This window comes from Arvicola amphibius, chromosome 2 (genome assembly GCF_903992535.2).
Source record: "Arvicola amphibius chromosome 2, mArvAmp1.2, whole genome shotgun sequence".
Taxonomy (NCBI): domain Eukaryota; kingdom Metazoa; phylum Chordata; class Mammalia; order Rodentia; family Cricetidae; genus Arvicola; species Arvicola amphibius.
In genome coordinates this window covers 55,152,036-55,166,608 of record NC_052048.2, presented here as the reverse complement: position 1 = coordinate 55,166,608, position 14,573 = coordinate 55,152,036, and the positions used below count along the sequence as shown (strand labels likewise).

Below are 14,573 nucleotides of genomic sequence, written 5' to 3'. Positions count from 1 at the left end.
TCTTATCTCTGTGGTGGCAACTGCCTCCTTCCCACTACTTAGGTCTAAACCTGAGATTTTTTTTGACTCCTTTGACTTTAAGACAGCTTTGACAATTGTTTTCTATTTCTCTTTTTCTTTCCCTTCATCCCTTCCTTTAATCCTTCCTTCCTTCCTTTAATCCTTCCTTCCCCCTACCCCCCCTCTCTCTGTCTCTCTGTCTCTCTCTCTCTGTTTCTCTCTCTCTGTCTCTCTCTCTCTCTCATGAGTCTCATGTAGCCCAGGCTAGCCTTAAACTCACTATATAGTTGAAGTAACCTTGAACTTCTGACTCTCCTGACTGTATCTCCTGAGTCCTGGGATTACAGGTACCCGCTATCATGTTCTGTTCCTGGCGTGCAAGGGACAGAATCCAAGGTTAATAGTCCCTTGTCCTTCTTCTTCTTCCCTCGCATGCCACACTCAATCCATCAACAAATCAAGATAGTGGAAATTGAAAAGAGAGATAGACCCGTACCACTAGCCTTCACCTCTGTGCTCCTCGCTGAGGTCAAACCGTCAGCACTCCTCTTTATAGAAACTTTCTCTTTATTCTTTATCTCTGTTTTTAAAATTGGAGACAAAGTCTCCCTATATAGCCCTGAGCGACCTCAAATGCATCATCATCCTTTCCTGTCTCTGCTGTGCAAGGGTGAAGGATGGGTACCACCATACCAAGCTTCTCTTTGATTCTTGATATATACACTTTAACCAGTATTGCTGTTCAACCAGTGATGCTCAGCATAAAAGCCCAAGTGTACTTTTGAAAATGTACATTTTTACCAGCTCAAAACCACCAACACCTCCCTGTGTCTCTCAGAGCTTACAACAAAGTCCTCATGATAGTCACAAGGTTCAACATGATCTCGTCCTAATGCCATTTAGCCCTATAATTCTCCACTTGCATTCAGCAACAGATAACCTCCTGCTCTTTGCCCAGTCCGGCTTCAAAGACTTTGCAAAGAGAGCCTGAGAAGTGGGTTAATGAGTCAGAGCACTGGCTGCACATACATTAAGGACCTGAATACAAGTCCTTAGCACCCAAGTAAGAAGATGGGGGTGGCTATACAAACATCTAAGTCCAGGGTATGGCAAGCAGACACAGGAGGATCACTAAGGTTGCTTGCTGGCCCTCAGCCTAACCTTGAATCCAGTGAGAGTCCTGATAAAAGCAATAGGAGTGATAGAGCAGGGTAGGGGATATGATCTTCTGTCTGTGTGTGTGTGTGTGTGTGTGTGCACGCACACATGTACTCCACCACCACCTCCACACACACTGACACAAAGGTTTACAAGGACTCCCTCTTCCTAGAATGACTTTCTTGAATGACCTGTCCCTGTAAAGGTTTCAGCTCCTTCTTAACCTTGGAATCCACTCTGTGTGCTGCTCGGATTTCTAATACCACTTAGCATCTTCTTCCAGTACAGACCATGTTGATTACGTTACTGTTTATTGTCTTTCTTTCTCTCTTTTTTTTTTTTTTTTTTTTTTTTTTTTTTGGTTTTTCGAGACAGGGTTTCCCTGTAGTTTCTAGAGCCTGTCCTGGAACTAGCTCTTGTAGACCAGGCTGGCCTCGAACTCAGAGATCCGCCTGCCTCTGCCTCCCGAGTGCTGGGATTAAAGGCGTGCGCCACCACCGCCCGGCATGTTTATTGTCTTTCTTAACCCAGGAAAAGACAGCTTCAAGAAGATGGAGTTTTGCGATTTTAGTCTGTTTAGTTTACTGTGTTGGAAGTAATGCTAACACACGATAAACATGTGAAAGCAGGAAGGAACGGTGACACAGCAGAAAATGCTTTAGCAGAGTCACATAGAAGTTAGCATGACTAGCATGCATGGCTAGGAATGCATGAGTTCATGCAGAAATTTCAAAATACAGATGAAGGTTCTCATTTGATTCAAAAACTATTCATTAACCAGTGCGGCATGTCCAAATGCTTGGATTAGACCTCTGCATTCAGATGGATAAATAGAATCCCTGCCGGCTAATTAGAATGAAACGGTAAATCAATTTCTTTCTTTTTTTTTAAACAATAACTACTCAGCAAGATGGCCTTGATTTCTTCTAGAACCAAGTACCAGCTATGACCAAGCTTCAAGGCAGAAGAAGCCTAGTTGTACAAGGTGACCTGCCAAATCCCTCTCAGTCACTCCACTTTTCCCCACATCCTTCCTTCACAGGGCAGTGGGCACATTTCATTGTTACTTAAGGTGATTTGAAGAACAATAAATTGAAGGTGATGTGGTTTGAGAGGCTGCTAAAAATCAGCAGAAGTCTTTGGTGTGTTGTGGCTTAAAAATGAGGAATATATATGAACGACTTACTTGGTAAAGTATAAGAAAATACATAAAATAATTGTGTGGTTAGATATAAAGATATATGTGAAATAATTCTAAAGGAAAAACTTGAAGAGTCTACACTATAGCAGTGTAGGCTGATTTTTGCAACAGTGGCTTTAAAAATGCACGCCATTATAGTTCTTTTGGAAGAAATGGAGCTATAGACCCGGCGTAATAAAATATCAAATAGGCCCATAGAGAGTCTGCTCCTGGTTAGAGCTGATAATATACAAATTCAGTCAAATAATGCTTTTAAGAAAACATTTGAAAGTCAGTTCCCCATGAGTCAGACGTTTTCAAAGTGTTCAACGAGATCCACACTCTATGTTAGACTCGGACAATGCAAGATCTGGAGCAAATTCCTTACTATCGAATACTGCAATGATCTAATCCTTGAGTCAATATTCTGAGGGGAAATTCAGGAGAGGAAAGGAGATAATGAATTTCATGATCAACTCCTTTGATGGAAGGAAGCTCGTCACGAGAGGAAGGAAGCAGGGAGTACCTGCTGCTCTGGGAAGAGACTAGGGGTTCAGGATTCATGGAGACGTCAGGACTCTTCTCTTACCTAAGTAGTTGTCATCCTCGGATTTCCCTGAGAAGCTGTGCTGCCGCACGTCAAGGCTGGTAGCCCCAGCCGGAATTCGGACAACAGTATTGTAACCTGCAGAGAATTTAGCAGGAAATCAGTATTCTGCTGAACATCTCACATTCTCTAAGGACAGAATAAAAGTCAGGTAGCAAAGAAAGACAATTACCACTACTAGATGTCTCATAGCCAAATTAATCATATACTATAGCAAGGCTGATTTTACCCCCACATTAATACTTTCCTGTATTACATGAAGTCAATAATTTATTTTTAAACCTTTTCTTCCCTTGGTTCTTAGGAGCCGACTCTTACCATAATGGACCGTGTTAAATGTTCCTGCCACTGTTTTGCATGAAGAATTATCGCCACCACAAATCCCACATTTATCTTTCCGGGCTTTTGAGTTTAAAATATGATCACATCCAGCTTGCTTTTGAAAAGAAAACAATTGAAGTAAGTGGTAAGTATTACAGCGATAATAAAATGGCCAGTCATGTATTCCTTTCAGTCATGTGAATCCAAAACAGACAAGAAAGCCTTGCCCTTTAAAGCTCGCAAAGGTTGGTAACTCATATTGTCCATAGTTTGCCATTTAAGATGTGGACATTGGGCTCACAGCAACCTAACGTCCTTGATGCTGTTTGGCGTATTGAACCTCTAGAGCCACCCATCTCTAGTGCATCAGAACTGGCCTTTTAGCCAACTGCCCAGATGCTTCACGCACAGATTAAAGTTTGAGATGTAATAGTCTATGACTAAACAGAGTAAATGAGAAAAACTGTCCAGCAAGGAAAATGAGGTGCCACACCATAGAGCTCCTACACATCTAAGAGACAAGCTGCTCGTCACTCCAGGCCACTGCTGATGTTTAGAACCACAAGTCCAGTGTTGAAGAGTTTCAGTTTATCAGGAGAAATTGGGAGTTTGTTTCGCTGTGCAGCTCCCTCAGCACCTTATTTATTTAACAAAGCAATGAAGAGGGAGGACCCTGGAAAATTCAGGGAGGACCGCGCCAACAGCCAAGCCTGCAGAAGGGAGACCCCAGTCTCATCTCTTTCGCTCCTTAGTGTGAGTTTCTCTTTGAGCAGCTCAGTGCAGTGCACTTGAGTGGAAGGACAAGAGAATCGACAGTCGGTGCATGCCAAAAGGCAAGTAGACCTCTTAGGTGCTCTTCCTTTTTAAATATTTATTTAATTTTATGTACGTACATGTATTGCCTGCATATGTGTGTGAACTACATCCATGCCTAATGTCTTCAGAGGTCAGAAGAAGGCACCAGATCCTCCTGGAACTGGATTTTGGGATGGTTGTCAAGTGCCTTGCAGGTGCTGGAAACCCAAGCTAAGTCCTCTGCAAGAGTCGCTAGTGTTCTCAACCATGGAATGACTTCTCTACATGATATTTCAACGAAACCAGATCCACTAGTACTTCTAGTTGGCTCTTGGGCCACATACAGTGAACACATTCATCGGTTCAGAGCTTGGTCAAGCTAGCAATGATTTCTAATTCATGAAAACAACAAAATAGTATTAAGGGCTTGAGAAGTCACTGTCAGATTCTTTGCACGTCGCCAGGGATTTCTCAGCTTACTTTCCAACATTAATGGCAGGCGTGTATTGAGTGAAGCAACTGTAGTTAAAATGACAGAGACATTTGAGGAAGGCTGGCTTTTCCTCCTTCCCTTGTTCTGGAATACAGCAGTTCAACCTAGAAATATTTCTGTTAGGAAGTTTTTGGGTTTGACCTTAAGCACTCAGTTATGGTAAAAAGTGTAATGTATGCATGTGTATGCGTGTATGTGCATGTGTGTGCATGTGTGTGTAAGCTGGTATAAAAAATAACCAAAAGGAGAACTTTTGCATATGTCCCCATAGAGACTGAAAACATCAAGAAAAATCTAGAACAGTGCTTTTCTTTGGTATAACATGCATCAGAATCGTGTGTTGAAGATAGATGCTAATGGTATCCAGGGCCCAGACTTTGAGAAACACCGCCGAGGAGCCAGAGCACACACAAAAGTAGCCGTCATTTTATTAAGGGAAGCACACATCAATTAGGTAACAGGACAGCCCAGTGAAGAACATGTCACGTGGACTTACCCGGCAAAGACCTTGGACACAGATATCATTTGTGTCCTGTCCACAAGGGGTTCCATCGATCACTCTGTCTCGGAGCTGGTAGTAGGCTGTGTTCCCTGCCACTCTGCAGAACAACTTACATCGGTCCTTCATCAAAACTAGAGAGGAAGATCATGAGGCTCCGTGACTCCCATGCCTGGACTGAGTTCCAGCCTGGCAGCCACAAGCTTCTGCCCCACTGCACTTACTTCCACTGTACTTAGGGACCCAGCGTACGCTGGGCAGCAGACCATTGATGTTAAAGTGCTTGCCATCAAAGTGGGCACACTGCTCTTCTCGGAAATCTCGCTTCTGCTTCAGGCATGGCTCGGTGTTGCAGGATTTGAACTTCATTCTCCTCCCTACGCAGTACTTCCCACCATTTTTTGGCCTGAAAGAAGAAAAAACCATGGAAACAACAGATACAATGTATGGGAACCTGTTTCTCTCCTCATCACCCCTTCACGTATGACTGGCTGGGTCCCTAGGAAGCAGCTTTGAAATAGCAAATGACAAAGGGAAAAGGATAAGGCTCCAGATTCCAGGTCTGCATTCTGCCTCCTATCAATTCCACTGGGTCTGGCTTTGCTTTCTGCCTTTGATTCTGTTAAGTGTCAACTTAAGTAAAGTAGTCAAACTTTGCCTCAGCGTTTACAACCATGAAATGGGACATGCCTGTTTTGTGTCTGGATTTTGTTGTTGTTTTCTTTGAGACTAGCTTATGTATGCCAGGCTGTCCTAAAACTCCCGGTAGAGTTAAGGATGACCCTGAACTCTGAATCCTCCTGCCTCCAGATCCAGACTAGGCATGCATCACCATACCTAGTTTTTGTAAACCTGCTTTGAGGATAATATGTCAAGTATCAAACAGAAAGTCTGAATATATGAAGCTGGTCTTTGTCCCCTTTTTTCCCAAATGACTGCAGCCTTTCAACTTTAATAATTTTGTAAGGAAAGGTGGTACTGCTACTAGACTTCTTCTGTCTGTCCTTTACCCTTTGACCTCCTCACAGGAGACCACAGGAATACACTCCCTTCCACACCTCTCATTTTGTCCTCCCCGATCTTCTTTCCAACAGCTAGTCTTTTGATTTGGTTTAGAAAATAAACTAGTGTGCATATGTCCACACTTCGGTCCGTGTCATAGGAGGAGGAAGCACACTGGTTTCCTTACGCTGTTGCTCAAGTAGGGTACACTCCGGCAAAGCACCATGGTGCAAGTTCATTCTCAGTGTGAAACCCTGCACGTGTCTTTTCCAGATGTTGTCCAGAGCATAAACTACACAACACCCCCCCTCCCAGCTATCAGCAGCTGGCCAAATTCATCACAGAGGTAGGGAAGGGCTCAGAACTCAGCCACAAACACTCAAACAGCTCAGAATACAGAGCTGTCTCTGAACACCATGGAGCTCCAAGAGGAAGTTCACAATTTTTCTGTTTCAATGATTGTTTTCAGAGTAATCCTAAGTATAAGAACCAGATTTTGTTTTGTTCTTCAAACAGAGGTTTTAAGTGCTGGGAAATACACCAGTCATGGCCATAATGGGGTTGGGGGGAGGCTGGAGGTGTATGGTTGGTTCTGGCTTTCACTATTGCGACAGTTACTTGACTTTCTGGGTAAAGGTTCCTGCCACCAAGTCTGACAACCTGAATTCGATCCCAGGTGTAAGAAAAGAACAGACTCCCTCAGGTCTGACCTCCACATGTGTGTGGCACACATGTGTATGAACATGGACATGCTCCAGGGAATCAATATGTAAAAAATTTAAACATTTTTGTTTTATCTGTACTGACAAAAAAATGTAGAGTTTATTTTTTAAAAGACGAAACAGATATGTCCTGATTTTATAAGATTTTATACGGTAAGATTTATAAGATTTTATAAGATTTTATATGATAAGAGCCCAAGTGGGAAATATCTAGTTCACAATCTTTGTTCCAGATTAACAAATTCATTATCTTGAAATTTAGCTTATTTCTTAATTTAAAAACAAAACAGAATCACTAAGGAAGGAAATGTGTCTGCCTTCTTAACTAGGATTTGTTTCTACTTCCTATTTTGAAGACTGCGCTGATTTTAGGGGCTTTTGTTTCTGCCATCAGGCCTCTCAGGGCCAAATGCAAGCAAAATAATAGAGTTAGGACCCACGGGCCTGATGGTGCCTCCTCCTGCACCAGCTAGTGTTTGATGCACCAGCTTGTACTTGTGGCAGGCCTCGTTTCTTATGCAATCTATTTGCTCACTCTGAGCATGCCATCCCAAATTCTAGGGTGCAATGAGAGCTGCCCGATCATTAAGAGCGGCCAATGCAAAAGTACCAATTGTTTGGCAGACAAATGTAATGAATAGCAGCAGGTCCAGAAAGAGAAAGAATACTGTGGAATGAAGGTGCTCAGGATACCCAGGGTCTCACAGCCCTGGAAGTCCACCCACTTGTTTTTCCTCAGCCCCCAGATGAAGAGCTCCTTCTGCGTACTCGCCCACCCTGCTGCATCACTGACGGCAGCCATAGACCTAGACATAGACTCACTCTGGTCTGTTACATTCTCTGATGGCTGTCTTGATGCCTCCTCCACATGTTCTTGAGCAGGTTCCAAAGTGACTCCAGCTTCCCCACGATCCATCGGTCGGAGGGGCCTCCATTTCTTTGGGAACACAGAATCCAAACTTGCAGTGCTGTATTTAATAGGGAGAACAGTGAGGGAGAGCTCGGAGCTGAGAGTCATCATAGGACCAGCTGTCCGCAGAAATACATCACATTTTTAAGTTTTCCCCATGCACTGGCTTGAAGCGCTGCAAATGTGCTACTTCTATGAATAATGGATACTGCAGGCATTTTAATATCGTGCTCATTGATTTTAGGCAGTGTTTGCATTTACCGCTTGCTCTAAAAAACACAGGCCAGTGAGCGTGGCTGGCTCCATACTAAATGGGTAGCTCTAACGGCCAGCTTTAAACTGCTCAATTAGTCTGTGTGCTTGGAAAAATGAGGAGTGGAAATGAGGCATGGACTGCACACAGGGGCTAAAATGAAGTATAGAATTTGCAGAGTGAATCTCTATTAGCAAGGCTTTGAGACTCTACAGTCTTTCTAAAATCTAAGGTTTTATTATTATATTCCCCTTGATTTGAAAACCCCAATTTCAATTACACTGGGGAGGAGGAATTAGCTACTTAATTCTTATAAACCCACTCCCAAGAAAACACGTAGAATTAGACTAAAGCAAAAGAGAGAGATTACAGAGTCCTAAGCTTTATTATATTTTTGGTACTGATGGTTTCAGACTCTCTACATCAGGAGAGCCTTGATGTTGAAGATGGCGATAATAATAAAACACAATAAAACTCCCCAGCAAGACAGGGAGTGGAGGGACTTATTTCAACTCTCTGCTATTGTTTGTGTGTGACCTAAAGCCCAAGCAACTGGTCAGGAGACAAAAGAAAGGCAGCAGCACAGCCACAGGAGGGTGATCCCTGCGGCTCTCTTAGATCTCTGAAGTGGAGCGATGGAGCTGGGCTGTTGCAAGGTCTCTGTGGGGAAGCAGGAGTAAGGTAAGAGGTAGAGAAAGGAGGAGGCCAGGGGTGGTTTGCAGAGGCAAGCAAGAGGCAGGTAAAGGATGCAGAGGGAAGGTTCATCCCTCCTAGGAGGGAAGGGCATGGTGGGAAACGGAAGAGTAAAGTCTTGGGCTATCCTGGCCTCCTCTGTAATCATGTTCTCATGGCATCCGAGGAAGGTGTAACCGGTGCTGCGAACCAGACTCGGGTCCTCTGCAAGAACAACATGCGCCCTGTACCACTGACTCATTTCTCTCACCCCGCAGTGATGTTCCCTTCTGTGTTTTGAAGACAACGTCTACTATAGAGTCCTTACTTGCCTGGAACTTCCTATGTAGATCAGGCTGCCCTTGAATTCACAGAGGCAAACGCCTCTGCCTCTCGAGTTCTAGTCTTAAGGTATGCACTACCACACCATAGAATATGGTGGCTCTACCTGATTAGCTGGCTCTACCCTAATCAACTAATCAAGTTGTCAAGTAGGAGTCATGTCTATTGTTAGCTACCAGTCTCTGGGTTACTGTGTTTAGAAGGACTCAGAAATGACATCTTGATTATGTAAGAATGAGTGTCACATTCAATTTGTACTGACTGCTGTGGGAACCAGAGAAGTACATTTGCACGAATGCCTGGGGCCTACACCCACTCCCTTACTAAGGTTTGTTTTGTTTTTAGTGTGTTTACTGGCATTTTTTCTGCATATGTCTATATACCACATGCATACGAGTTACAGACAATTGTGAGCCACCACGTGGGTGCTCGGAATTGAACCTGGATCCTCTGGAAGAGCAATTAGTGCTCTCAACCACTAAGCCACCTCTCCCATCTCCCAACGCACTAAGTTTAATGCTCCATAAAAGACTCAAACTTCAATCTTTGAACAAAGAGACATGCTTTTCTTTTAAGATAATGGAAGTTCCAGAAGCCACTCAGTCTATTGTTTCTAGGCAATCACTAGGGAAAGCTGCACTTTGAATTACCTTTTTGGAATGGGTCAGGGGAAGTGGAGGGATGAGTTGACTTTGTTATCAACTTTATACAAAATCATCTTCAAAAATATAACTTAACCAAATAATTTCCACATCCCCTGTTTCATCATTGAGATACAGTGGTGAAAATGGAGCCTCATGTTTGACCACTGGAAAATCAAGTTTCTCAGGGTCCATCAAGCAACCCATTGCCTCTCAGAAACACAGTTCTCACAGGAAGGTGGTAGGGAGGGTCCACCTTGGAAGGGTTCGGGGGCAGCTCTTCCCCAAATTACTTGACTGATCTAAGGAGAAAAAAAAAAGTGTGTGTGTGTGTGTGTGTGTGTGTGTGTGTGAGCGTGTGCATGTGCGTGTGTGTGTGTGTGTGTGTGTGTGTGTGTGTGTGCGTTTTAAATCAGCTCCCTAAGTATAAAATCATGTAAGGGAGAATAAAATTCTGGAAATCAAATTGTTAGTGATTTCTTCCAAGAAAACATCCTGGATATGATTAAATTTACAAGGTGAAGTAGAGGCTGAGGAAGTCAGATGTTTATAACTATTCAAAGGAAGCAAAGTTTACAAAAAGATGGGAGGAGAGAGGGGAAAATGGCACGGAATGATAAGGATAACAAGAGTTTTGGAAAGAGTGCCCACAGACTGCATCCCTGCTGAGTGACACAAGTCATATGGAACTAGACCTAAACTAAAATTCCCTTCAGTAAATGCCTGGGTGATAATGAAGACAATATAAGTAGCCCACGGCCACTGTTCAGAGGGGCACAGCAGGTACAGAAGGTTAGATTAATCATACTCCAATGGCGTGGGACTCTGTTATCACTGGCCCACACAAACAGTGGGCTCTGTTTAGTTATTAACGAAATGGTGAGAATCATTAAAACCAAAATCAGCACGTGAGAATCTGGGTTTAGATACGTTCAAGGTAACAGCATGACACCGTATAAAAGAAAACCACATACTTGGGTAAGAGGCCTGGTAAAACAATAATGAAGGTATTAGGCTTGCAGTGTTTCTTTGATTCTAATATGCTTGCTCACAATTACTTTCCAATGCCACTCTCAGAAGAGAAAAAAAAATTTCACCACACCCTAAATGGTTTATCTATTAAAATTAAGTTTCAGCGCTCTCAATGGCAAGCCAGGCTTTTATCCTCAAAAGAAAACGTCCGCTGAACCACACTGTAATATATTATATGATGCACGCCACGCTGGATCCACCCAAGTGAGTAGCAGGTCTGTTCCCAGAGGACACGCACCACACCGCGTTACTTGCCTTTCCAGTCTCACACTCGGTTCCATCAGCCCAGGGCGTGTGCTGAGTCCTGCAGCCTTTGTGTGCTCCATCCACGTTATTGCACCAGAGACGTCGGCATTGCATCTGTTCCATTCAGGGAAGACACGACACAGTGTGAGCATGTGGGGCAAGAGTCCCTTTCAACTTACACTTTGCCAGGGGTAAAAGTTGTTTGGGAAAGGGATGCTTTTTTCTTGGTATGGTGTTTACATCATTCTAAAGTATTCCAAAGTACAGCCACCTGAGACTCATTTCCATAAAAGGTAGACTTCCTGAAGGAGAATCTGAGACATGCATGACATCACAGGGTCCTTTGTCTGGACCACCCCCATGTTAATGATGAGGAAACTGAGGTAGAGTGAGAACTACAGCAGAATTCTGAAAATGGATGTGATTTGAATTTTGCTTTGTCTTAGTTCCAAATTTAGTATGTTTTTGTGCATGCATGTGTGCCCGTGTCTGTGCATGAGCATTTTCATGTACATATGCATTGTGTGTATAATATTATGATCATGTAATGAGCCATAAGATATTGACATTGTGATAAGAAATACAGAAAAAAATTAAAATATATTTCTCCCTTCCAAAAATATATAATGGACTCTTAAGATCCCATCATTACCAAATTAAGGAAAAGAACAATTCATAAGCAAGCTAAGGCCTTGCGTATATATCCTGTGTCCCTCTCCTTCCTGCTCCTTTGACCCCAGAAGTGACCCCATCTTTAGCAATGCTCATACCTTCAGGATACAGATGCTTTGGTAGAGATGCTTAAAAAAATCCACCAGGGATACACAACTTTTAAGCTTCCTATCGACTAGAGCACACAACACACCTTGCAACTTCCTTCCTCCCTCTACCGAGTTCTGCTTTTAAGACTTATCTCCATGTATCTATATATGTATGGAAGTATTTCAAGGTACACTTTTCAATGTGTGTGTGTGTGTGTGTGTGCCAGAGGACAAGTCCCAGTATCATCTTCAGTAACACCATCTACATTCTTTGATACAGGCTCTCTCATTGGCATGGAGCTTACCAGTTAGGTGAGACTGGCTGGCCGGCAAGATACCGGCTTTTCCTGTCTCTGCCTCCCCAGCACTGGGCTTGCAAGCCAAGGCTACAACACAGCATTTCCACATGGGCTCTGGGGACCAAACTCAAGTCTTCCTGCTCTCAAGGGAAGTGCTCTATCATCTGAGCCAAACCTCCAATCCGTCAAGGTATACTTTTAAAAGATGATTCTAAATTTTAATTTTATTCTAATTATTAAAATGAACCATACTTATAGAAGAAAAGTTTAACAGTTACCAGAAATTCATTTTTAAAAACAGCAAAAGAAGCCTCCTAGTTTGGGGTACTTTCCTTTCTCCTTTAGATGTTGAAGTCTTACGCTATCAAACTGTCTGTTATGGAGTATTTTCCTAAGGATCTAGCATTTACAGGGCTATGTAATAGTTTATTGAGAGAAGGCACTAAAACATGCTTGATCTTTCTCCCATCAACCTTCCCCCACCCAGTGATGTTTTGAGACAGAACCATTTGGTTTGTACTAGACTAAGGCTGTCTATCATCTTGCCTCAGATTCCTGAGTGCTAGGATTATAGATAGATACTACCATCTCTATAATCAATGGTTCAACTTTTTTATGAGTTACAAAGAAATGAACATTATTTTGGATGGAGTTATTTGAACTTTTTTTTTTTTGATTTTTCGAGACAGGGTTTCTCTGTGGCTTTGGAGCCTGTCCTGGAACTAGCTCTTGTAGACCAGGCTGGCCTCGAACTCACAGAGATCCACCTGCCTCTCTGCCTCCCGAGTGCTGGGATTAAAGGCGTGCGCCACCACCTCCCGGCTTAATTCTTTTTTTTTTTTTTGAATGAACTTTTAAATCACTTATGTGGACTCCCTATATTTCTCAAATCACCAACCATTGCCAGAGTATCCCTCTTGAACAAAACAAATGTACATTTCCCAAAGACACAACCTGAGGCATCCCACAAAAGCGTGAGTCCGCTTACCCACACAAATCCTTGATACATTAAATCCTCATACATTAAAACACCAGCCAGCCAGCCAGCAAGCCAGCCAGCCAGCTAGATGATGACCAGAAGAGGACTGAAGACCCAGTTGGTCACAGAACACAAGCATGACAAGTTAAGTCAGGGAGCCAGGGTTGGCTCGTGAATTCCTTGTACTGGATCTAGAAGAGTCCCGGTAATTCAGGTCACTTTTACAAGCTGAAGGGCATGAGAGGGCCTCCACGATCTTGGGTTTACTTTCTGACTTTCTGCAGGTGACAATGATTGGCATTCCCCCTTTGGGTTATCATGGGAGCACCATGAGAAAACCCGGGCTGAAAGCGGCGATGCTGAGCCCACCACTACCTCATAACCACATCGCAGGCGCTGCCCCCGTTAGCAAGGTCATTCTGAACCTTTTCTCGGGTAACTGACTTAGAGTGAGACTTCCAGCGGGAAAATGTGACCATGAACAAGTCCAGAATCAACAGCGGAGGGCAGAAACTACCCCGAACACTTACCATGTATGGGCACACCTGAGAACCTGGCCCAAAAATCAATTCACATTGTTTATCCACGTCGTAGAGGAGGCCTGGGAGTTGGGAAGGCAAAGGGTATGTTCTGGATTCCGGTTCATTCAACAAACACTCGCCATAACCAGTGCTACGGGAAGCAGAAACACAGATGGTGAGCCAGGTTCCTGCAGGCTGCAGATGGGGCGAAGGCCCCCCCCCCAACACACACACACACTTAATGGCAGCAAGAACTGTTCTTTTTGGCTTTGCTCTATTTTTTACATCCAAAGACAAATCAAGGTAAATCCAGACACTAAAGGTGTATTTTTGACACATACTCTGTAGAAAGAGATTCTCCACATACGACATAGCCAGGAGGAAGTATAGTATCTGAGGGACCATTATCTGCTTGTTTGTTTGCCATCCTTCCCAATAGGCTGTAAGTATCTTAGGGCCACAGCTACTGTCTGTTTGTCTCTGCACAGGGCCCAGTCTGTAGCAAGAGGTATTCCTGTGTTTGCTGAACTGATGAGGAAGGGTTCAAGGACTCAAAACAAGAAAGCATCTCAGGCTACCTGCTTAGAAAGACACCAGCCCTCTAGTTCATCCCGGTTTCTGCAAACATCATCTCCTCTGAAAAATTTACACCAGGTGAGTGCTGGTGAACAAAGGCCCCCCCTCAGAAATACAAACCAGTGACCTGAGGCAATTGCTTAATGTTCTGCACCTCTGGGAAAGGAGAGCAGCATGTCTGACGTGTGGCCCTTGTATAATGTAAGTGGATCTTTGGGAAGTTTTAAAAAGGTAAAGGGCATAAAGAGAGGGGAGAGGAGAGGAGAAAAGAGGAGAGGAAAGGAGAGAAAGAGAGAGAGAGAGAGAGAGAGAGAGAGAGAGAGAGAGAGACTATGCCCTTATTTCTACCACATACTCTCTTCTGGCAACCTCATACTACCCCATTACTTCCAAGCCAAGATTACTAGGTTAGCAGCACATAAATATTTGAGCCCTTCATCATCACAGCGCTCTCCAAAGACCTGAATAAATTTCAAAGCATTACACAAATGCAGAAATATTTGCATATTCCCTTTAAGAACCCAACTCCTTGCTCCGGTCGGTTTGTAATCTCCCCAAACTGGC

General features: G+C 43.5%; 1 protein-coding gene across 2 annotated transcripts in view; it reads right to left on the bottom strand.

Annotated features, from left to right (window-relative positions):
- The window catches only part of Adamts9 (ADAM metallopeptidase with thrombospondin type 1 motif 9), a 173,121-nt gene that overhangs the window by 120,757 nt on the left and 37,791 nt on the right, over nucleotides 1-14,573 (bottom strand). For both annotated transcript variants that reach the window (XM_038319790.1, XM_038319791.1), the window contains exons 10-16: nucleotides 13,443-13,584; nucleotides 10,883-10,987; nucleotides 7,600-7,745; nucleotides 5,278-5,459; nucleotides 5,051-5,187; nucleotides 3,264-3,381; nucleotides 2,928-3,023 (exon numbers count right to left, since the gene is read on the bottom strand). In XM_038319790.1, coding sequence (XP_038175718.1) covers nucleotides 2,928-3,023; nucleotides 3,264-3,381; nucleotides 5,051-5,187; nucleotides 5,278-5,459; nucleotides 7,600-7,745; nucleotides 10,883-10,987; nucleotides 13,443-13,584 — 926 coding nt within the window. The remainder of the gene's footprint in view (nucleotides 1-2,927; nucleotides 3,024-3,263; nucleotides 3,382-5,050; nucleotides 5,188-5,277; nucleotides 5,460-7,599; nucleotides 7,746-10,882; nucleotides 10,988-13,442; nucleotides 13,585-14,573) is intronic.